The sequence below is a fragment of the Cuculus canorus genome, chromosome 11, assembly GCF_017976375.1.
Source record: "Cuculus canorus isolate bCucCan1 chromosome 11, bCucCan1.pri, whole genome shotgun sequence".
NCBI classification, from domain to species: domain Eukaryota; kingdom Metazoa; phylum Chordata; class Aves; order Cuculiformes; family Cuculidae; genus Cuculus; species Cuculus canorus.
Window position 1 is genome coordinate 11,317,623 of NC_071411.1, and position 24,148 is coordinate 11,341,770.

Genomic DNA, 24,148 nt, shown 5'->3' on the forward strand with positions numbered 1-24,148 from the left:
TGTCACCTGCTTCATTAGCGAAGAAAATTCTCATCCACAGACTCAGCCATTCATGCAAATTGAAGAATACATGGAGATCCTTCCCCTCTAGGAGTTTCCATTATTAGCAAAATTGGTAGATTCTTTTTGTTCCTTCCTCTTTGGAAGGTCACTTTCATTTTCACCTCTGAATGAATGTTCTTTCTTAAAAGACAGAATAATAATCTTCCCAAACTTTAACGTACAGCAGTCCTGCTTAAAGAAATCTGATTCCAAACAAAGAAATCTAAGGTACATGCAAGGCCACTGGAAACGCCCCTGTTTCAATCTAATCCTTATGCTAACTGCCATCTGGCAGCATCACTGAATCATTAATTTTACTGGACGTCAGGGAAGCTTTTTTAGAGCCAAAAGGCTTCCCACTGCATCTGACCCAAACCTCCTGGGCTCAGCTGAGTGGTTCTCTTTGACAGTACTCCATCCCTGTTTTATAGGCCACACGATCTAGGTTCACAAATTACCTTTTCCCAAATCCAGAGATCCCCTCGGGCATGCTCGCATCACCTTTTCCAAAGGTGGGACCAAACCAGAAGGCCCTCCAGATGGCCTCCAGAGGCACCGGCCAGTGCTCTGCATACATATTCACAACATGCCCTGTACCCAGAAGCAAGGTACCTTATTCCACAGTAGGACCCCTCCTTGCTGGTGGTCCACTGTCACCCATGAACCTCCTCTAGAGGGGTTCTGCCGAACCAGCTTTCTTTGCTCTGTACCCATTGCTGGGTCACTGATGCCAAGACAGGGAAGAGCTGGTTCCTCCTGGCCACCTCCACATGTGGGCTCTGCCTCGAGAGGAAATTCGCTCCTTCACTCAGTTCAGCCTCTGGCTGCGGTCTGCAAGTGCTAGTTTTGTTCCTTGAAGTTATCTTCTGATATTATTAGCTGTTCCACCAAATTAACAGCTTACACCAAGCTCAACACTTCTGGAGATTCACCCTGTTCAGTTCATTTCTGATGTCCCTGAGAACTATTGCTGGAAAATCTCTGCAGAGCTGGACAGTGAGAGCCATGTATTTTACCTTACAGCATCTCCAGGTGATGCTCTAAGAGGTGATGGTCAGCTCCCTAGGTCCTGGCCTAAGGAAACAAAGACATAATTTGAGATTCTGATCTTGGGTTTTGGAGGGGGGTTTTCCACTTTAGAGTCTACAAATTAATAAAACGTTTTGTGATTTCAAGAAATACTGAGAGTTTGTGGAAAAAAATACCCGAAGTGTGGTATTTAAACAGAATCCTCATGCAGATTTTCCTTGAGATCAATGGCAAACGGCCATGAGCCACCAGATCTCACTCCAGAAAGGGAAAGCTCTTACACAGGCATTAACCTTAGAAGCTGCAAGGTCAAAACCACTGACAATCAGAAGAGGTTCTTCTCCATTCCTCACCTCGGCCGTGGCATGCAGAGGAGTTCAGGACATACAAGATGATCCAAACCAGAAAGAAAAATCAAAAAAAAGTCTTGAAAAACGAACTGTGCAAGAAGAAAAACGTAAACGTGTTATGATTATGCCTGAAATTTCATCACAACAATTAATCTGCAGAAATTAATGATGTGTTTGTTGATGGAGGGGAGGAAGATGGCAGTAAGTTTCCTCTGCTGACCAGCCTCAGTCTGGGCTGGGGAAGAAGCAGAACCATGCAAACCCTCTGCGTTACCACCTGCTGAACTCCCCCTGCCAAGCCAACCCACCTGCCTCACACCGTGCTTCCACTGTCAGGGCTGTGGTTGTGCTTCACTTCAGTCGCTGTGCTGCAGCTGTACCAGAGGAAGAAAAAACACTATCGTTCTTTGCATCTCCCCACAGCTCCTGGGCAAGGACAACCGCACCTGAAAACACCAGATTTTACACAGCTGATTTTCACACGGATCACTGCACAGACCAGGGCTTGTGCTTTTTTGCGATTTTTGCTTCTTTAAGGTAAAAATGAAGCAACACTGCACATTCGTACAGATGCCCTCAGGGGCTATGCTGCAACCTCCTCCCTCTCACCTGACTGGCAGCGACTCTGGGAAGCCTGACAAATTTGTGTGTGTCTGCTTATCCCTGGATGGCACGAAGGGAAGAAGTGAGTCACATACACCTCTGCCGCTCTGAGAAAACAAAATCCTGCTGCTTCATTGCACAACCCCAGTGGCAGTTGCATCTGTCACGCTCCCTCTGCGTACACCTTGCTAAGAGCTGATGGATGCAGAGGGGAGGAAGACAGATTTCCCAGGATATACGTGGAAATGACGTGTGATTAAGAAGTCACAATCTCACCAGTAAATCTCGGGCTCGGAGACTGGTGGTCAGGCTGCCTTCCCCTCTTGGATGCACTTGCTTTGACATTTCATGATGACCTGTGGCAGGGAGACACACCCTTTCCAGACAGTTGTGTTCACTTAACAGATTAAAGATGATTAATTGTACCAGGTGGTTCCTGCTACATCTTAATCAAATACACATAATTGGCAACAATCCTGCATACACAGTACTTTGAGCAGGAGCTTTTTTTTTTTTTTTTTAATTCTCACACACTCCAGTCTAAAGATGAGAAGTCTGAAATATCAGAGGTGAGAGTCTGAAGTATCTAAAACCGGTATCGTTGGTGCCCCGGGAACCTTACCTGTGTCTCTCACTGCCAGAAGAGAAAGGACTCGCTCTGGTATTAAAAGACCAGCCTCTGTCCCTCCTGCTCTCTGAGCTGGGAAAAGCACCCTCCTTACCCATCCTTACCTGCAAGGCACCTGCGACTCAGCCTTCCAGAGCACATGGGAAAGTGCAACAGCAAACAACCACACACCACCTTGGAGGGGGGAGACAAACCACCAGCAGCCTCACACTGTAGAGTATTTTGCATCATTTATTTAAATACCTATATTTATGCATTTACAAATTTTCATAGCTCTCTAGCTTTTTTTTTTTTTTTGGTTTTTGTTTTTGTAGACAGTATTGCAGAGAAATCAGCTTTTGTAAAATGAGGTCCATGTATAAAACTAGGCAATGGATTGCAGAAAAAACGCCCCAAGTTTCCTTTCAAACTCTCTACAATCAGAAACCAAAGAGAGTGACCAAATGGAGGGGGAGAAAGAGAAGGGAAGGGGTGTGACAGACCAACCTCAAACCAGTGGTGCTCTCACAAGCATTACACATCAGTGCTCAGCTACAGTTGTAACGGGACAGGTCATCTTTCAGTCGGTGCAATGCCCGTTTGCTAAAGCTTTAGCAGGCACGTAGGTCTCTAATGAAAAAATAAAAGGAGAGGATCCTACACACTGAGAATGCAAAGCCTGGACAGCCTCATGATAGGTTTTTAGGTGTCGTGGCATGAAATGCCTGTAGGAGACTGCACGGACTCACCAGCAGTGCATCCTCATCCCAAACTCATTTTGCATAAAAAGTTCCCTTTAAGAAATCTTAGCATTTAAAAAACTGGTATCTGAGCTCTCCTAGCCTCGGTACTTTGAAAAAGTCACTTGAAAAATACCTCCTGCTTTCCTCATTTGGAAGCTTCAAAGTAATGTTTTGCTTTAATTGATACTGATTTAACAGCTCACGGGTTCCCAGTGTTATCTCTGGGAGGAAGAGGCAACAGATATGGCATTGCAAGATATTTACACACATGGTACAAAAATGTCCAAGGGTATGAAAAATCACCAGTAACACAATTTTGCAGCAGCCTCATTTACACCTGTAATTTTATACCATTTATTACATGATACTAACACACCAGATTCAAAGATGTGCACTCCCTTTAGGACATTCAGGAGTAACAAATATATTGTGATTGCATAATTCATATTGCACAATTGTATAAAAACATAAATACTAGCTATTCTATTTTTCTTTAAATACAAAATACATGTCACATAGTCAAATATTCTTTTCAAGTGCAATTCAGGTGCTCTCTTTAGTCCTTCCAAGAAAAAGGCAATTTTTATAGTTTTGGCACAAAGTTTAACCTCAGTCCTGTGCCAACAGTTCTAATTACAATACGTATGCCCCAAACTTTATATAATAGCAGTCATATACATATAGTATAAAACCAGGTTATTTACAAACTGAACCGAACGTACACAGAAGCAGCCTCAGTGGTCAGAGCTGAACTCTGGGTTAGCATTATTCGTGCTTTTGTGAGAGGGGTAAGCGACCCTTCTGACTTATGCTGGTTGCTGCGGGTTCACATTCACGGGCGGGGGGTGTCCTAGGAGACCAATGCGCTGTTTCTGCTTCCTCTGCTCTGTCATCTGGAAAATTAAAAAGTTTGCTCATTAGGCCTAGACGCTTCCTGTGCGTCAGCTCGCCGAAGGAGCTGGTGCTGCCTTTTGTGGTTAGCGTTTACTCCGAAACCCACTTTCTACAAATAACACTCCTCTGTCCGCTGTGCCAAGCGCTAATAGATGAAAGAGGCAACTACAGCCCCGTCTCGTGCACTCATCGGGGACGGCCATGAACTTGCTTGTGCGGCTGACTACTGTTTTGCAAGAAAAGAGCTCCAGAGAGCCAGGCGGCCAGCGCGAATTAGTGCAGAGAGCAGCTCGCAGAAACCTCCCCCACTCAAAATTCTTTGTAACCAGTCCAACATACAAGGCAGACAAGACGCAGAGGGCGGAAAAAAGGGGCGAGCCCTCAAGTCAGGCTGGGAATACCCTTGTCTGTGCTGGAATAGACTCGAGCACTCCCGCTCTCATCAGGAGTGAGCCAACATCCCTCTCCATCTGCCAAAAGCTAAGACGCAAGGCAGGGACGAGAGGTTAACCACCTCACTGCCAAACAGCCAAATCTTTGGCAGTTCTTCCCATCAGATAAAATAATGTTTCTCCTGATTAATGCAATCATGACTTGAAACAGATCATCATTTTTTATTACTGATATTGAAGAATAGTCACAATACAATTCTCCACTCTCTTTTTTTTCAAAGCTAGGGAGGTGTCTGACAACTTGCCTAATCCAACACGCTACATAAGGAACAGCTCCAGAATGGGCAGGGTCTCCAGCAGTGAACAGCTAGATCACTGCGCACACTCCCTATGGCTCCCTCTGCGACCATATCTTGGTTTCAGAGGACCCAACACGTGGGGTGGCTTGCAGCAGCCATGCCAGAGAGGATACCAGGATGGCACCTCACCCCTGGGGCACTGAGGCAACGGGAGCCCAACACTATTTCTCAGGCATCTGGGCTCCACCGAGAGCCTCTGCAACCTCAAAGCAAAAGGGAAACACACAACCACAGCAAGATCCATGATGGCATCAAGATGGCATGAACAAGCAGCTGTGCACACATCCTGCTTCTGCTCCTTCCCTTGGACTGAGCCCACCTGGCTATGGTAACAGATATGGGTGGGCCAGGGCAGGTCAGTGGGCTCACCAGGGTTTCACAGGATCCCACTGGAGACTCCGACAGCACAACTGTGCTCTGGAAAACCTGGCTGACTTGCTCAATAAAATAATTTTTCATCCAGGAATAAGATACAATTTAGAGTACTTTCCTGTTCGAGAATTAACTAAGTTCCCTGCAATACTTATCCTATAACATGTACATCCACAATCTAATTGTTTCAGTTTTCAGATATTTAATGACAGATGTCAGCCAATATAATTGCTTGTGGAAGTAACTCCAGGAGAAGGACGACTGCATGCTTACACATTTGGTTCATTTGTAACACGCATGTGAGTGGATTTGTCTAAAAACTCCAGTTTGAGTGACGGCAAATCGTCCTGCCATCTCTGGTGTGGGGTACCCTGGTGTGCTGGAGCAGCCAGCTGGTGGCCAACTGCAGGTCTGGAGTTCATTGTGGAAAAGGAACTGGTCAAAACAGGCAGTTCTGGGCAACCTTGGAAAGACTCCTCCGTGTCCCATGGGCTGTAGAGCACTGCACACACTGCTGCTTTCACCCAGGCTAGCCCTATATAATTACACTCATTTAACCACTAGGGAAAAGACTGAAATACAGTAATTCCTCTTCAAACCATAATTAAACTTGACTGCAGCCCGATGCCTTGCTCATTGCCTGGCCCAAGGGAGGCAGAACTGCTATTTTATCTTTCCAGGAAGATGACCGCAGCCTCACGAAGACAAGTCACACCTCCCAGTCCTCTGTACCTCACTTCTGGAAGTCTGTTATCACAAAAGGCTTCACAGGCGAAAGGGAGCAGGAGCACAAGGGTCTTCCCATTGCTCTCCTGTCTCAGAAAGACACAAGCTACTTCTCTGATGAACAAACTGGGACTTTTTTTAGCTGTTGCTAAGATAACCCACAAATTGGAAATGCAAAGAAGCAAGGAGGACTTCATTTTAAAGCTTACATTACTTAGCTTCCTAGAGTAAATTGAGAGCCACGATTTCACACAACCAATAAACTGATTCAGAGGACACATTAAATAAAAATGGAAAGAAAAAAGAACAATGAAAAGGGACTGTAATAGATATTTTTCATGCTGTGGAGAAAAAGGGATGGTACAGCCTGACACAGGCATATGTAGAAGACGCGCCTTTTAAAAAAAAAGGGAAAAATAAAGCAACCGAACATAAAGTAGAGAGAGAGAGGCAATTGTGATGTTGATGCAGAATGTTACTAATCCAGCAAGATGTGTAATGCTTGTCTAGAGGGCACAGGGCTGCAAGATGAAGCAACTTTAATCTCTATTACATTTACCTGGAAAGTCAATGTCTTGCAAAAGCTTTACAACTGCAGCAACCGTACACCTGGGCCTAAAAGGCAATAAAAGCCACGCACAGCGTATTGCAGGGGAGTTGTCAGCTACTGCAGTAATGCTGACAGGATCAAACAATGAAACCAAGGGGCCTGAAGTTCACCTGAGTCAAGCTGGACTCTCTGATAATCACACGTAACTGCAGAGATGCATGCTGCCCAGTTCCAAAGGTCATGGCTGAGTTGGAGTTAACTCCAGCGATGGGAGCAGGGCATGTGCGAAGCATGTGAGCAGGATCCCGACCGTACATGCACACACAGACATGCCAGCTGTGCTCCTTGCCAGCCCACTCGAATAAAGTCAACCTCATCTCCAGCAAAAAGTCACATCTGTGGCAACGGAGGCCAGGGTCCTGGCTGGTGCGAAGGGACCATCCTGAGAGAAGCCAATGCCTATAAGAGATTCCTCACACCTTCTGACACTGGAGGATGGCACTGGAAAGTGCTTCTGGGTGATTACACCTAATCCTCTGCCAGTTACAGACAATTGTGTTGTAATCTTTTTGCACAGAATTAAAATGATTGAGATTTTAATGGCTCTTGGTGCACTTCTTTGTGAAAGTAGGCATGTGGATTTCAGTTTCTAACAACTGCAGTCTCCAGAAACCTAATGAGCTTGAAATGAATGAGAGGTTCTTTCTTTATTTAATTACAAGAAAATAAATACAAATAAAAGTTCCCCGAGTTAGTTCCTTTTCCTGGAGACAGTCCCCAGATCAGGAGGAGGGATATACTGGTTTTGTCACATAATTGGAGCATCCTGCAACTTAAGCCTAACAGGGGAATTCCTAAAAGCTATCACAACATTAATGAAGCTGGTTTCCTCTTTTGCTTTTACAGTCAAATAGCTCTCTAAAAGCTAAATCCTTCATTCTTATTTTCACAAAGAGCAAGAAAGGTTTTTAGTGCTTGGTCAGCCAAGAGCTGCAAAGCTTCAGAAAAAAGTGCATTCTGATCCAGAGCTGGCTGCAGCCGATGGAAAGACTCCTGGTGACTGCAGACCACTTTGAGTCAGACCCTTCAACAAAAAGACGTGAGACATGTTTCAAGATAATTGTTTCCAGGCAAAACAGCAAAACCACTGCCCAGCAAGTATTAAAGCACAGACAAAAGAGCAACTGCCCCTATCCTCCAGCCTCAAAACCAACTAGAGCAAGAGGGTCCATGGCACACTGTCTGAAAACTCATTACAGCCAAGAACAGCAAAGTTTTCTGCTCCCAATCCTACATGTTAATCCCTTCCTTTTGCTCTGTAGGGTATCAGGTAAAAGGGCTCCATCAGTAATGCAGAGTGTGATCGGAAGGCAGGGAGCCGGGATCTCAGTCAATAATGGCTTCCAGAGACTCATGTGTCCATGAAGATAACTGGCTTACAGAGAAACCAGGCCAAGTCAGAGCAAAGATGTGAAGCAGGAATCTGATTAGTATTGGAGAGAGTTGTGCCAACTACACTACAGTAGGCAGATTGCACCTGAAAAAGGAACCAAATCTGTTGGCCATTTCTACTGTGGGCAATTCCATCAACTGTCCCGGGATAACATCATGTGGAGTCAGCAAGTAATTTTATTCAGTGCCAATATCTATATAAACTTCACTAATTGAACCATCTGGCTCAGGTTATTATTCCATAAAGATAAGCAGCTTGTCACTTTTCTTCCACAAAGGTTTCCCACCAGGGTAGGCAACAGCATTCTCCATTTTACTTCCAGTTAGGCTGTAATTCATACAGACAACATGAAATAAAGCCTTGCTGCCTCAGTGGCTTTCACAAAGCCATCGCTGGGTTTGGGAACAATCCCCACGATCCCCTCAAGCCCCAGCCAAGTCAAAAGTTAACACAAGTCCTCAAACTCTTGCTGCAGAAAGCACTGCTGCACCAAAAACCAGCGAGAGGTCTCCGCAGCATTCATGTGCTGAAGAGCAGCAATACGTGCCACAGTGCAAAATATTTCTGTGGGTATGTCTGTCTACACTGGAGTCTTAAAGTGCGACAGTAGCCAAACTATAACTGCATTAGCAGCACAGCAATGGCACCGAGGAGACCAGTGCAAACTAACCACTCAAATATTTCTCCAGTTTCACAGTGGGTTTTGAGGGCTGTGCAGCAACACGCTTCTATCAATATCACACCCTCTGACTTGCAGGATCGTGCTAGAGGTCTTAGGGTTAAAACCTGTGGCAACAACAACAATACAAACATACAGGCTCCCTGCATTAGCTATGACTGATTGAAGGTAACTTCAGCTTTGTCTTTCTAATGCACGTTTTCCTCTTCTGGAGGTGGCCACTTCCAACTACACTGGTTCAGTTAGCACTGCCAGGCAGGTCAGCTAGGGCACGGGGCTTTAGAAGGAAATTTTGGTTGTTCACTTCTTTCCTAAACACAAATTACTTTAGGGAAGTTCTTCCTGAGGCTTGCAGAACCCATGGAGCTGTAAACCAATACTTTGTACAACAGACTTGCAAGACCTTTGTCCTGCCTGTACCAGTGTGTGGCTGCACATTTGCTCTTCCTTACCTGATCTTTAAGCTCTGACAGCTGGCCAGAAAGGTTGCTCACAAGCTTCATGGTGGACTCCAACTTCTCCTGCAGGTTCCTCAGCTCATTCTGCTCTCCTTCCGAGTCGCTGCTCACAAGTGACATGGCCCGCATCCGGGGGAACCAGTCCAGGTTTCTCTCCTGAGAATCACACATGAGTTCACAATTAGCATTTGACAAATGAAAACCTGCACCCGAGCACAGACAGATTTTTAATGCCACGCAGGGACATTCCTCAGATACACAAGCTCTGTAGTTATTTTCATTTGCATCTTACTGGAAAGTTTACAAAATTGCCCGCTAGAGGCAATGAGGCACCTCAGAAGGAACTATTGCAAATTGAGGCTGCTTATTGTTGGCTTTTCCTTTCCAGCAACTCGCTCTCCCCAGCCACTTTTTTTTTTCAGATACACTTAAGTGTAATACACAAACACTGGACAATAAACCAGCCTGGATTTCATATCTGGACAGGCATTTTCCAGTGCTAGAAATCTGCTGCCATCTTCCATTTTTTTAATTCACATTTGTTGGAGACTTCCTCCTGATAAAGCTGGTTTGCCATTTTTGTCAAGCAAAGGTTGGCTGGGCTTTCTAATGAAAGAAACCACGTTCTACCTGGAAATACTTTCATAGCTGATATATTACCTTTTGAATGAAAAAGAAAAAAATCATATTCTGACCAGCTGGTTCCAGCTAAAACGTGGGACAAATTAAGTTACAATGAATTGCTTATAATTAAGTTTTCATTCAAGCAAACAAATTCTCTAATATTCCACATTTAATTTACAGTCAGGAACTTCAGTGGACACGTGCCTTGTCTATTAATACGTACATAGAGGCTAACACATACACTCACATACGTACCAGTGACATTTAAAAATAAAAGCAGGAATGGAACAGAAAGCCACAAAAGAGTAGGAGAGTACGTACAGCACCTTGACACCTTAAATTTCTACACCAGATTGTTTTCCTATCTAGTTGGGTTCTCCTCCCATGCTGGAGATACTCTCTAAAACGGAAGTTAAACTGATGCTGGTTGAGGTGAGGATGTGCACACTCTCACAGGTGACACTGCAACAACTAGTAATATTTTAAACGAGCCTGATGGAATGGTTATAGCCTGCTGCTCACTAGTATCCCAAACGAAAAATCGATCAACATCTCTGATTAATGATGTCCAAAGTTCGCCCCACCTTGCGGCTCAGGCTCTTAACTGGTCTGTCTCAAACTTATGGCTTATTTTTATGGCATTGCGAACTCTTCGGCTTTTTGCCATTGCCTGCCTAAATCGCTAACTCAAACCAGCTCCTCCTCCAGGCTCACTCCTCCCCGAGAGTACCCATCCTGCTTAAATCATGGCTATGCACCTCTACAAAGATTTACAGTCACATCCTTTCTGCAACTCAGATGCGATGCCAAGATTCATCATCTTAAATTAGTTGCTTCTGATGTGATTGGAGTTTACTATTGCCGAAATTAAAAGGCAGAAAGCAGACCCTTTCCCATGCAGCGCACCACAGGATTCCCTCATGATGCGAAACTGCCAGGAAGGCTTTTTTCTCCTGATCTCTGTTTACAGGGCAGATGGTTTCTGCTAATAAAATTAAAAATATATGTACAAAAAATATGCCTTTATCAAGACAAGTGCCAAAATATTTAGGACTTTAGGAAATAACAGCACCACAATTAAGATTTAATAGTAGTAGCAGACAACATTTCACTGTGTTCTTAAAATGCTCATTAGGGAAGAAAGACAAGCTCCTCGCTTCTGCTCTGGTCCAGCACCTTCCCCCCAAAGTATTTCCCCTCCCCACTCAGAGAAAACAAACCAAAACAACTGCTGTTCCCCTCCTTGCTCTCTTCCATATGAGAGGCTTCCAAGGACAAAGCACGTTAGATTAAAAGGCAGGTTATATATACAGGTTTGACTGGACCCTCAGGTCCATGTCCTGAGGTTTCCAGGCAGATGCAAGAGCAGAGCCCTGAAGCTCCTGCCCACTCCTTATTTCCTGTAGAAATATTTTTATTTTATTTGCTCCCAAAGAGATGAGCTTTCCAAGCTCATGCCCAGAGTGTTCCCAAGCCCCATCCTTGTGAAGAATGAAGAGGATGAGGAGAGCAGGACCTGGAAAACATCAGCCTTTGCATATCTGCAACATTTATTTACAAATGCACCAAACCTTTTGATGTTACTTTGCAATATAAGCAATTGCTGTAGCTGCTGCAAAGGTTGCAGCTTGATCATTACAGACAGGGAAGGTGACAGGCAGCCTCGGATGGTGAAGCCAAACCAGCAAGCACTATGGCATGGTCAGCTTCTGCACAGGATCATTGGAATTTTCACACTCACTGGTTTTCTGAAAGCCCCAACTCGAAGTCATTTGAGTATGGGGAATCTTGGCTTTCACTTAAAAAAAACAACAAAGTGCCTCCCTAGTTCTCACGGCAATGGTGAAAGATTAAAACCAAAACCAGTCCAGATGAACTCTTCAAGCTGAGAAGCCTAATGGAAAGGAGGCCACAGGCCCCTGGGCAGACTCCTGAGCTGGGAGAGTAGAACTCCCTTTTCAACCAGCAATACCCTGGCTAAGTCCTGATCCATCTATGAAAGAGTTAACAGGAGCACCTGGAAATTCTCTGTGCAGAGACAGGCTTAGGGAGAGACCTGTGCATCACACTGCCTGTATTGTGGGGCTGGACCAAACCCACACTCCCGTTCAGGTTTTATGTAGCCTGTTGGCATAAATCAAACCCAAAGTCCACCTGGAAGCGTCCAGCCTCCCCCCAGCAAGAAATATGAGGCCGTCCACCCAAACATCCTGGGAAGACACGGTGAGATGAGAAATTATGGGGACAGACACACAGGCAAAACTGCACGGATGCAGGTAACACTGGCACCAGTAAACTCGCTGACCCGTTGTGCCTTCGGGGACCTCTCTGGAGAGGCACACCTCTTCCTCCTCCTCTCCACACACACAATCCTGCATCCCTTCTGTCTGGCTTCATGTGGAGACCTTGAGCCTGTTCCGACAATCTCCACCAGCACCACAAAAAGAGGCTCAAGAGCTGGATGTGACCAGCCTGCTGAAATGCAGACTTTGGCCCAAACGCCTGTCCCTGGCCATGCTGGGGCGGGAAGCGGGGGTGTTTTCTTTTAAAAAAATTAATAATGATGCTTCAAGCAGAGACAGTGAAAACGGAAATAAGCAGGAATGCAGAAAGGTCACTTGCTGACAAGCCCGCTGGGCCAGCGTGCGGCAGCCAGCCCGGCTCCTGGCCCTGTGCCTGCCAGCAGCGCTCCCTCTGCAGAGCGCTTCTATTCAGGGTTGAATAAAAGATTTATATCTTGATGATCTAGCTTCTGCTGAACTTTAACTGAACACCGAGGTGCCTTTAAAGATACAGCCTTACATCCTTCGCTGGGTGTTTGGTAGTTTTTTAGAGGCACTAAGGGAGCCGTGAAGGGAAAGGCTCCCCCTTGATCCCTTTCCCTGCCTGTCTGTCATCCTGCTGTGCGCCCTCCCAATTGCTGGCACCTCACATACCAATGCAGTTATGCACTGTCTGCTGTGGTCCTCTGCAAGCTGAGGCACCGGGATCCTGGTGTGCAGTCAGCTCCCTCTTCCCGTCACAGTCGCAGCTTCCTCTGCTTCAGCAGACAAACTGACTAAAGCCACTGACGGAAGCTGGCTAACCACAAGTGCTGGGTTTCGGGTTAGCTCTTTTCTAGGTAAAGTTGGAAAAGTCCCTCTTGTAAAGCAAATATCATTAAATCTCAGACATGGGGGCGATGCTGACCATCCACGATTGGAAATTTGAAAAAGAGGAAGCGGTGCTGCATGATGCAGATGCAATTCATTCTGAGAAGCACCCGCTTCTCCCTGCCTCTGCCGAAGAGTTTATTCTAAGAAGGGTTTCTGAGGCAACCCCAGTGTGAGCTGTGCCAAGAGATGCATTAGCTCTGCTCCCAGGGCAGGAGACAGCCGCTAACAGCAGGGACCAGGGCTTGTCCTCGCCTCCAGCACCACCGGCCACCCCGAGGAAGCCACCTTTCTTCTTCTTGGTCTCCATTTATTCCTCTATCATTGTACCTAATATTTATGGGGTGTTGAAGGGCTAATTCAACGCTCATCAAAATATATCCCTGAAGCCTGCCATGCGAAGGCTGCCTAGCAGCTGTCATTTAGTAGGGGAAGCTGGTAGCAAATTTCAGTTTCTGTCATGCGTTGTGAAAAATCATACCTGAACAGCTAAGAAACAGTTTTGTGAAGTACTTTTAAATTAATTTTTTTGTTTGTTTGCGGCAAGACGAAACTCCTCTTGGTTCTTTCTTGTGCTTCCTGGAAAAAGCCCCACGTCAGGTTCTCTCTTCTGCAAAGGGCTCACCATCACTTCTTCCACACGAAGCTACATTTCTTCCCTCTCCGTGAAGAGCAGCACTTGATAATGTCCCCCCCTCCACATCAAAAGTATTTTCAAACCCGCACATCCACCACGTCTTTAAACCAGAGGCTGATGATTTAAGGCTAATGATATAAAGATCTTACTTTTCACTGTTTTCATACATTAAACACCTAAATGAATTTTGAACTGGTGCAGAGCAGAGAATCTGGAAGACAGGCACCATACCCAAGGGTGGAAGATGACCATGTTGCTATATGAAATGATCCCCCGTACGTCACAGGGACAGTTCTGCTGTGGGGGGACTCACTTGAGCCAAGCGTTGTTTACCGGCGGTGAAGTTCCCCTATTGAACATCACCCAGCTTGTTGAGACTGAGGCAGACGGCCCCGGGGGGAATCCCTGAAGGCCATCTCCATCTCCTCCAGCGAGGACCGTGCCTCCTTTCTGCAGCAACCTACTTCTGGCTGTTTGGATCTACATTTTAAGTAGGACGCATTACACCATGATCAGCTGGGCAGGACCAAACAATTAAGCATGCAAAGGCTGAACAAACAGCTGCTGGTAGCGATGGCTGCAGTCACCCACCTACTCTTGCACAACGCATCCGGCACAGCCCCGGTGGCCCGTGGAGCACCCTCCGGCACAGAGTCATGGGCTCCTTCCCCAGCACCGCAAGGCTGGAGGAGGCAGTTCGGATGACTCAGGGATGGCCGCCTCTCCCCAGCCCCAGGCCACCTCCTCTGCATGCACGGCCCCACGGGGCTTTTTAGTCCTGGCCAGCGTTTCAGACTGAGCGGTTTATTTTCCCCAGCACGTCACCCTCAATGGTTTCCAGTTGGAAACCTTCCCCGTCTCTCCCAGCTGCACAGTGGCGGTGCCCCAGCCACAAGGACACTGCTCCCATCCCGCAAGCTGCTTTGGCATCCACCCGAATCCCAACACATTGTGCAAACAAACTTTTACACAGAATTGGGCTGAAGCCTTTCTGTTTTCACTCACCCAGGCCCCTCTCGCGCCGCGTGCTCAGCCAAAGTGAAACCCTTGACTCATTCGTGGGGATGCTAACCCAATATTCCCAGAATGGATGCCTGTCCAGGTGGTTTATCAAGGAAAAACAAATACTTTGCCACATAGGGTTAATGCCAGCAAGAGGAGGTTTTTTTCCGCAGCATGCTGCAGGGCACACAGGACTGCACAGCTGCGGAGGGAAGAGCTTACTAAAGCACCGTGGGGAAGATGAGGTTGACCAACCATTTCTCCCCGTGCAGCTCCTGGTTTGCACCTTAATGCCAATTTCAAGGGTGGAACAAGTTGCTTGGCTACCTACATGCAAAGCTCTGATGGTGCTTATGACACAGTGTTTCCAGCAGCCAAAGGCCTTCTGCCAAAAACACCTCTTGGCTCTTCAAGGCCTCTGCTATTATTTATTGTTTAACTCTGTAATTACATTGGTTAACTCTGCTAAGGCATCTCAAGAAGCAGCTTGTTGGGAAGATACCACCAAATTAAGCACTATCAGCTCCAGTTCACATCTGGACCTCCTCAGTCATCGTCGTCCTCCCCTGGCTTGCACCCAGTATCATTGCAACCAACAGCCCTGAAACCCCAGTTTCTTCATCTATAACCGAGCAACTGCATACAAGTTATTTGTATGGCAGCTTTCTTCTGTGTCTGCAGCTGGGTTGGTAACTATTGATATGACCAATCTCTTCTATTTGCTTTTGCCTCAAAGTAGAGGATTTCCAAGTACAAATTACACAGGAACATAACTAAGCTCCTAATTCTCATACTGTCATTTTAGCTGCATAGATGTCTTTCATCAATGCTAGAATCATCAACCCCCCTTTGAAATGCTTCAGTTTGAAGCATCACAGCCTGCCACCTACCACCTATAGGTGCTGCAGTTCAAATCTAGTCTTGACCACCTCTAACCAAATTATATTTGAGGTAAAGCCTGGGGACACAGTAACCCTTCAAAGCCATCACGTGAGCCTTATGCAGGTCGTGAATCACACGCTCCTGCTGAGTTTCAGAGCACAGCAACAATCACGGCTGGGTGTTTAACTCTTTAGAAGAGGTTTCGAGTCTAACTTGCAGTTCTGGAAGAATGTAATTTTAAAAGCCTGACACTGATGAAACCTTGACTTCGCTTACCAGGAGGCTATGTCTTGGCAGGAGTTACAGGCTACAATGGACACTTAAAGCAGTAATAAATACTTTCCAATTATGATATAGCACAGCTCAAGACAAAGAAAAAAAGCCAAATATTATATTTAAATCTCCAGTTCTGTACAAAGAGGTTAATCAAGGCACAAAAGGAAATATTTAGCCTTCATTTCCATTCCAAATTCTTTTAAGGATATCTGCATCACTACTCCTATTTATAAATGGTTCATTTGCAAATGACAACACAATCCAGTTGAAGATACAGGATTCAGCACTCTACACCTGGATGTGTGAGCTTGGGCAATCCCTCACACCTCTCTACCTATAAAGGTTCATGACGCGTATCCCGCTTAGTGCAGTCCTAGATTAAAAATGTGTGGAAACTGCAAGAGCTAGTTAGAAAGCTTTGTGCTAGGAAGTTATCTAAACAAGCCTTTATTTTTTAATATGCACATTTGTGTGCATAAAAAGCACTCACAACCATGTGGCTCTTACCCGCACTGATCAAATGTTGATGTGAAGGTGCATATGCAAATCCCCATGCCAGGGTTTGCAAGGGTTGCGTATGCAAACATTTGCCCATGCAAGTGACAGCACACTGCAGCTGCATGCACAACAGCTTATGAATGCAAAGAAAACCAAAGCACGTATGTGGTTTCCAATGTGTCAAGCTTCGGAGTAAGAATTTTTTACATATTATAAATGCCTACAAACAGCTGTTTGTAGCAGAGCTTTGCCAAGACTCAAGTGACAGCTGTACTGCTGAGCTGCTGCTAGCAAGGCTGCCACAGTAACTGTAGGCAAATGCAGAAAACTTAAGAAGAAATTCTCAAGGCAGGATGGGTAGATAAGACATTTAAATGAACTAATCTGTAGGGAGTTGCACCGAGTTCACATTAGTCATTTGGGTGGGGATGTCAATGTCTGGCCAACACAATAAGTGGATCCCCCTCCACCTCCTACACACATGGTGTTATTCAGACATCACCTGATCTTCCCGGGTGACTACAAAGCCACACAGCAGCTGAACCATAAGCCTTTGTTCCTGGGAAATGCAGGAACCACTGGACTACCCTCTCTGCAGCACCATTAGTGTACGTTCCAGATAAACATGTTTCAAAGGACATTGATCCATCTTGAAGCCTCACATCTTAAGTGCACATCTGCAGTGATTTAGCCAGAGGAACAGAAGTCAGGTCATCAGGAGGGCTCTACAAACACCAAGAACTAAAGACTATTACTACTAGACATTTTCTCACATCCTACTGTACTGTCTGTGCTATTAAAGAGATATTAGGAGATGGCTCAAAAATTCATTATGAAGATGAGCTGCTTCATGTCAACCTTCTGTTTGCCATCTCTTGAAATCCATGAGGTTATCAACCTCATCAGTGTTCATAAGGACTTCAGGTTAGCGGATGATTCACCACAGCAGCTCAGGTGTGTATGCAAGCTCAGCTTCTACATCAAACAGAACCAGCAATCCCATTTTCCCCCTTGCAGTACTCTAGAGATTCCCAGCTAAGATTCTCAAGATACCCCAAGTTTTACACATCATACATCACAGCAGGCACACGCTAACCTTACTGATGAAAGTGAATGTTATCCTTGTTTACAGGGGGAAAAGCTGATGATGAATTCCAGGCCTTCTATCAAAAGTCTGGACTTGTAGCTACAAGCCCACTGCAGCCTGGCTTCACACGCAGCAGCACACAAACACACAGGGCTCTACAAACACACAGGAACTCGACCAAAAACAAGCTGAGATTGCAAGCACCAACAGACCCATATTTGTATCAGAAAAACATTATGGAAGGTAGTTACAAATAAATACTAAAATACACTATTATTAGATTTTGTCAGATCACTTCTTTTTTAAATATTTGTATCGTCAGGCTTACAGTGTTCAAAATGCTTCTAAAACAAACTCTGTTTCCAAGTTAACCTATTGACTTCTTTCTGCATGCCACATTTTAACTTAATGAGCTTCTATCCATGAAGGAATATAAAATTCACCAAATAGTTGTAGTTAATCATTGATTTTCAAGGCTACCATTTCTTTTTATACTGGGTCAGATTCCTGCAAGCTACAAGATTAATTCTATGGCAAACATTCAGCTCTGCCATCTCCACTGCAGTGGAAAGCCTCAAAATTGCCTTTATACAGACATTATTTTTACACAAGAAAACATCAAAATTCAGGATCACCCTTAAAGCTTCTGAATATTCACTAACCAGCATAAGTAAAATTGTCCAGGATTCTTTAGATACCATAGTGCTTAAAATATCTTTAAAGCTCTGTACAAGCAGCAATGGATGCAACTCACAAGCTGATAGTGAATATAATTTTAGTGTCCTAAATTTGGGTGGTTTTTATTTTTTTTAATGTTCCATGGTGTTGGAACAATCCACAAATACTAAACAGCAGGGCAATTTTTTTTTTTTCTACTATTGCCAAAAGGCAGAAATCCAAGAGTTTTCTACATATGGGAGTCAGAGCAGAGGTGAAGCATATTTGAGGTGTATTCTGTCACCACAGTATGATTTGGAGCACACAATGCTTCCGACCCTCAGCTACTAAAATTGGGTATAAATTGCAGTTGAGCAATGGTACCACAGAACAAACCATGGAAAAGACATGCCCCATCTATGTCATTATTGAAGATGTTAGAGTGCCACCTTCAGTCTGCAAATGTGGGGAGAATATCCCTTTTAAGTCTAACTATGACATAAGTGGGCTTCCCAGGAAAGTCTGGTAACTGCAGACTTGAAGCAACCACAGGTTCCCATTCGCTCTCACTACAACTACAAAATAAACCATCACCTCCAATGGGTGTATTTCCATCTTTGGAACCAATGACATATTTAAGGCTTTCTTTTCACCTGTCCTTCTAGATTCATGGGATGAAGACAGAAGGCTTGTGCAAAAGATGGCCCATGCCCTAAGCTACTCCTAGATACATCTTAGGTAGAAAAAAGGATTTCTGACTCTTACAGAAATATTTAAAGCATGTCTGGTAGAAGAATATATTCGATGTGGTTTACACTCAGATTTTCTAGGGCAGAAAATAATGTGTTGGATGTTAGAGGATGATAGAAAGGAATTGCTTCTGTTTTTGAGCAAAAGCTTTGCCAGATCAGTCTTAAGGAGTACATAGATTACAAAAGGCTGCTGAGAACCATAGTGTCAGGGCAGCTGCACCCTGAGCTGCTCCAGTCACACCTGTGCCGAGTCATGGCAGACCGCTGACATGCAAAGCACATTTACTTCCTATTCCACAGCTCTTACGGTTACACCACGCTTTCAATAGCATTGCAGTGAGACCCTGCTGCTACTTCTCAATTTAAAACTGGCTCATGAAATGCAGAAAAACAACTACAATAAGTACTCCAAACCTCTACCTAGAGCAGACAGTTATATAAAATTGCATCTGCACGAGACAGTTGATCAATCTATTCATAATTTATCTGTAGTCCCATCCAACACATACCAATCAGCCCTTGCTGACACTTCTTTCAATGGGAATTTTAGTAAAAGTTCTGCAATTTTTGCATTTATTGCAAACATATTAAGTGACTGGGTTTTGGTTCTTATCTAACTTCAACTGTTCATCTGTAATAATAATTTGTTAATAAATTGTTCCTTAACTGAAACTTTTTTTCAAAAAAACTTATTTTAACACAACACAAACCTGTTATTTTACAAGCAGAAAGATTTTAAAGAGTATAATGCTTCCCCCAAAGTAATGTTTGCTGCAGCGGGATAAATAAAGGGAGCAACATAATCAGTCAGACTAGAAAGCAGCAGTGATGTACTTAGTTATCTCACTGTGCTAATCCTCTATCAGGTGACTGCTCACAAGATTTCCTTAAGCCCTCATTACAGAGGCAGAAATCCAGAACCAGGACGTACACTGTAGTGACCCCAAAGTAACATGTTTAACCTCTAAGAGATCTTGGTGGGATTTACATACTGAACAGGCCATAACAAATTGCCCACTTACAGGCAGGTTGTACCTCTGCAGGAAAAAAGCTACAGACAAATAAGAAAAGTATTCTTCTGAAGGGAAATAAAGTAATTACTAATTGTAGTCTTATAAATTAGAAGCAGCTTTTGCTAACCAGTCAGAAGACACACAAATTAGTAATTGGGGTTTAGGATCTATTTCCAGGAGCTCTGAACCAGCAGCTTGGCAGAGATGAGGCTTTTAATTCTCTCATTAAAAGGCCTTGCAATTGAGTAGATATTAATTTTAGTTTTCTGCAATAATAAGCTAAAATCATATAACAACAAATCCTACAAGTCAGTTTAAGATATTTATAATGGGACAAGTTATAACCCGTTTGTTATACTTCAGGCAATTCCACCAGCTTGAGAATATTCTGCCTTAAACGTTAGTTTTCAAGACAGAATAGCTTCCCTTCACCCGATTTAAAACCACAGGGACCACCAAGCTCTCTCTGCTTCCTGCCCGCCTACTCTGGTATACACAGGGGAGCGTTTCAGGGGCTGAGAAGCTGCAGGTACGCAGGTGTAAATCACCGCACGACTGCAATGCTGCAGCACATGGCAGCTCCCATGAGTGCCCCTGCCTGCACTGTCCATTGCAGCATGCTGCAATCTGTTGCCATTGATGCAATGTCCTGTATCGATTTATCTTGCCATGTACATCTGAGGTGTATTATCTTTAGAAGACGCTTCTAAAAGGAAAGCCATTGGCTTAAGTCTATTACCGTAGAGAAAGTCTTACTCCAAACTTTTCCTTACAGGATAAATAAAATAGAGACTACCATATTTACTAAATATGCCAGTAGATTGTTCTAATCAAGAGAAAAAAAGCAAACTCCCAACTCACCTTGATCATTTCTGCCACGTAACTTTCTGGTCCTGTATATTCTGTTGAATCTTTTACTTTCACCAAAACAATAAAGCACAAATAATGCCACATGTTGTGCTCTTCTTTAATGTGTTCTTCAAATGTGACTGTCTTGTTATCAAACTTATCTCTTTCCAAACCTATAAAAGTGATACATATAAACCCCTTAGTATTTAGAAACTGGTACTAAGGAAATGAGCTCTAAGAACAAGACCTGTTTCCACAGGCTGCTGCGCTGCTTAACAGTCACAATAATTCTTAAATGAACACTGAATAACAGAGATAATCTCTCTCAGATAATACTCAGCAATGCCGTGAGAAAAGGAAAGAAGGCATAACAAGTTCTGCTCAATACTTACTATATGTCACAGAAAGCTTTTGCTTAAAAAAATGCTATCAGTTTGTTGATTTCATAATCCATTTAATTTAAGGCAAATTTAATACCAAATGCAAGATTTGCTTTACAACAAACTTCGAAAGGTTACTTCTGTCAGTCTGTTTGTTACGCACCTTCTCCATGATCAATTCATTTTACTGCACTAGCCTCCACGGCTCAGCAGCTTAATTCCCAATCTACTGATGGGAAAAACTTTGAGGCACTACTCAATACTGCACCTTTGAAAAAAAAGCGACTGTTTATAAAAATCTCTCCGTTTCCGACAGGAAACTATTCTTTGAAGCACAGGAGAAACAGAAACTAAGGATGTTAGGAAAAAATGTTTCATACTGAGCATACAGTTCCCATCTCTTCCTGCTGCGAACCTCTTATGCACGCTGTACTTGAGAATATCGGCTAGCTGAGGAACACAAGGTAGGAACACCTAGTAATTCAAGACTCCCAATTCCTGTGAGTTTGCAGCTACCTCTGACTTTGACAGAATAAGCCCTTATTCATAAGTGTATTTCTACACTTACCACAAATAAAGCAAGTAGTTTTTAAAATTTCTTCTTTCTTCTGTTTTTCACTCCTTAAATCAGCAAAAGTGTCAATGATCACACCAAAAATCAGGTTAAGGACAATGATGATGACCATGAAGAAGAATAACAGATCATATATCACTCTAGCAGCAAAGAGAGGTTCCTGCAAGATACATATTCAATAATTAACGACCCAAATATGTACATTTCTAACCCTTACCATGCCTTTCTCAGTTCAGCAAAAGTACGCTGCCCTCCAATGACAACTTATGCCCTCCAATGATAACTTACAACTCAAAGCATTAAGTGAAACTAAAACAGATTACTGAAAGAAAAGCCAAATTAGTCAGCTACCAGTATGTAATCTCTACAGAACTGCTCTTTCTGCTTACTGTGGCGAAGTCTGCCCTCTTCTCTCGCACACACACTGAAATTTGTTCTCTCCTCACCCCAAACCTGCAAGCCCATCTAAATTGTATCCCTACTTTAATTTGCTTTTATATCAATATAGTATCAGTGTTGACCACAGTGTCTTTTAAAAGCACGTAATAGTATTGATTTAAATTACACTAACAACGATGTACGTGGATATGAAGTTGGACTTCCTGGCACCCATTTCATCTATATTGCAATCCTGAATACCCAAAACAGCTAATCCTCATTTTCAGATTCATCCTGCCAGTTGGGTGGCTAACTTCTATAAAGAATTATGTAACTTGTAAACCTCTGTAAGCTGAAAATAAAGGCTAAATATTAGAAAACACTTAGAAACTGCAGGCAATACAGAAAAGTATTCACTCAGACCGAGATCACTCCTTTGCCCCCTCACACTGTTTTGGCAAATGATCAGAGGGAAGATGCCCTGAGACTCAAATGGGCACAAACAACTAAAGCAGCAGCTTTGGGTAAGATGAAAAATTCCTGCTGCTTTGACTGGCCCTTGCTTTCCAATGATGCCTGCGAACAACATCCTTCATTCATTCCCATAGTCCTGGCTCCAACCTATCTTGGTCCCTGACCTCCTCTCACCCATTCCGTATTTTACACATCGTGTTTTTCCCTACAGATGCTCCCCACTAAAACTCATGTCACTAGCACTAACACTACATTTTCATTTTGCTGCCTCATATTACTCTTTCAGTAGCTTGTGCTTATCTTATTTCTTCAGGTCCTGAACTGCTGGCCACATCATTTCTGTTCTTTTAGGCCCCATTCTGGACAGCTGTCAAGCTAAACAAGCCATAAAAAATGACGAGTAGAAGCTTGTTTGAACAGGCTGCTGTTCAATCCGATACTAAAGAGAATTAACTATATTACAGAGAGAGAAAGTGTGGTCCCTTCTAGTCGCGATGTATGCTACATCTGTTTAAAAGGAGTGTACACACATTTTCCCCAGCAGAACTAGATCCCCAGCCCTACATGGTTATCGCTCTTCCGCCCCCATTCAGTGATAATTTACCTCTTTGGATGGTTTCCTGAGCACATCACCTACTCCACCCCCACTCCTGAGCCCATGACTCAGTACAGTAACAATGCACATCAGTAATGTCTCGCACGTATGCTCTTTATTCTCTTCCTCCATTTCTTCAGTAATCATTTCTATTAACACATCAAAAAAAAAAAGGACACATTTAAAAGACAAGATGATCAGTTTTGAATAATTCTCCCCACATTCTTTGCTCATTATGGTCTCTCTTCCTTTTGCAAAAACACTGGATTTCCAGCTAGCGTTGCAAATCTCCTTAGCTCTTGCAAGGAGCCGACCATCGGAGAGAGTCTCTGCTCTAGCTTCAGCCTGCTCTCCTCTCCCCTGCAACAGAGTTTTCTTTTGTGCCTGAACTGCTGTCTTTGACTTGGTTAAATATCTCTTTCCATTTCTGTTAGCATGCATAGCTCAGATCAGCAGATGCCTGTTTATACAGAATCATAGCTTTTTGACAGCTCAGAGGACAAAGTGTTGCCTCTTACACTCTCCCTTGGTGCCTAACAGATTGCACAGCCTTTGGGCTGCACTCAAAATGGCAACTTCGACTTGTATGTTTCAAATGGCTAAAATATCACTGCTCGTGGAAACAGCATTCACTAAAAAAGTAACACACTTTTTTTGACCCTTTCTTCATTTGGCTGAAACCTCCAACTTCACTGTTTCAGTTGCAGAACTGCTAGAATTAATTACCTAATCTCATATACTCCCCTTGTACTCCTTAAAAGACTCATGACTTCCATTTCATCATAAAAACACTCATGAGCGGATCCCACCTTTCCACGGAGAGCCTCAGAAAGGGCCAAATCCGTGTGCACTCCAGAAATATCCAAAACCTCAGATGGCAAAAAAATGGCCAAAGACTTGGGCATCATTAATATGCTGGGCTACATCATATTGGGTTGATGCATTAGGAAATGAAAATCTCTGGAGTTTTGCTTTCTTCAGCCACAGTATATAAAGACAAAGCAGCACAATCCTCTTAGAGATGAATAAAGCAGCTATTCTTGTATCAATGTTGAATCTAA

At 43.9% G+C, this 24,148-nt stretch overlaps 1 protein-coding gene and 1 long non-coding RNA gene across 11 annotated transcripts in view; both read right to left on the reverse strand.

Moving 5' to 3' along the window:
- Positions 1–1,752: 1,752 nt before the first annotated feature.
- On the reverse strand, positions 1,753–2,444 carry LOC128853250 (uncharacterized). Its single transcript, XR_008451635.1, has 3 exons — positions 2,301–2,444; positions 2,031–2,131; positions 1,753–1,867 (listed from the first exon to the last, which is right to left on the reverse strand). It is a non-coding gene; the product is annotated as an uncharacterized LOC128853250 (long non-coding RNA).
- Positions 2,445–2,863: 419 nt separating this feature from the next.
- Positions 2,864–24,148, reverse strand: part of ITPR1 (inositol 1,4,5-trisphosphate receptor type 1) — a 177,856-nt gene continuing 156,571 nt past the window's right edge. For 9 of the 10 annotated variants that reach the window (XM_054076444.1, XM_054076439.1, XM_054076441.1 and 6 more), the window contains 5 exons: positions 23,097–23,236; positions 21,635–21,800; positions 20,699–20,859; positions 9,252–9,413; positions 2,864–4,267 (listed from right to left, as the gene is read on the reverse strand). In XM_054076444.1, coding sequence (XP_053932419.1) covers positions 4,181–4,267; positions 9,252–9,413; positions 20,699–20,859; positions 21,635–21,800; positions 23,097–23,236 — 716 coding nt within the window. In that variant the 3' untranslated portion in view covers positions 2,864–4,180. The remainder of the gene's footprint in view (positions 4,268–9,251; positions 9,414–20,698; positions 20,860–21,634; positions 21,801–23,096; positions 23,237–24,148) is intronic. The other variant, XM_054076445.1, reaches the window with a different exon arrangement.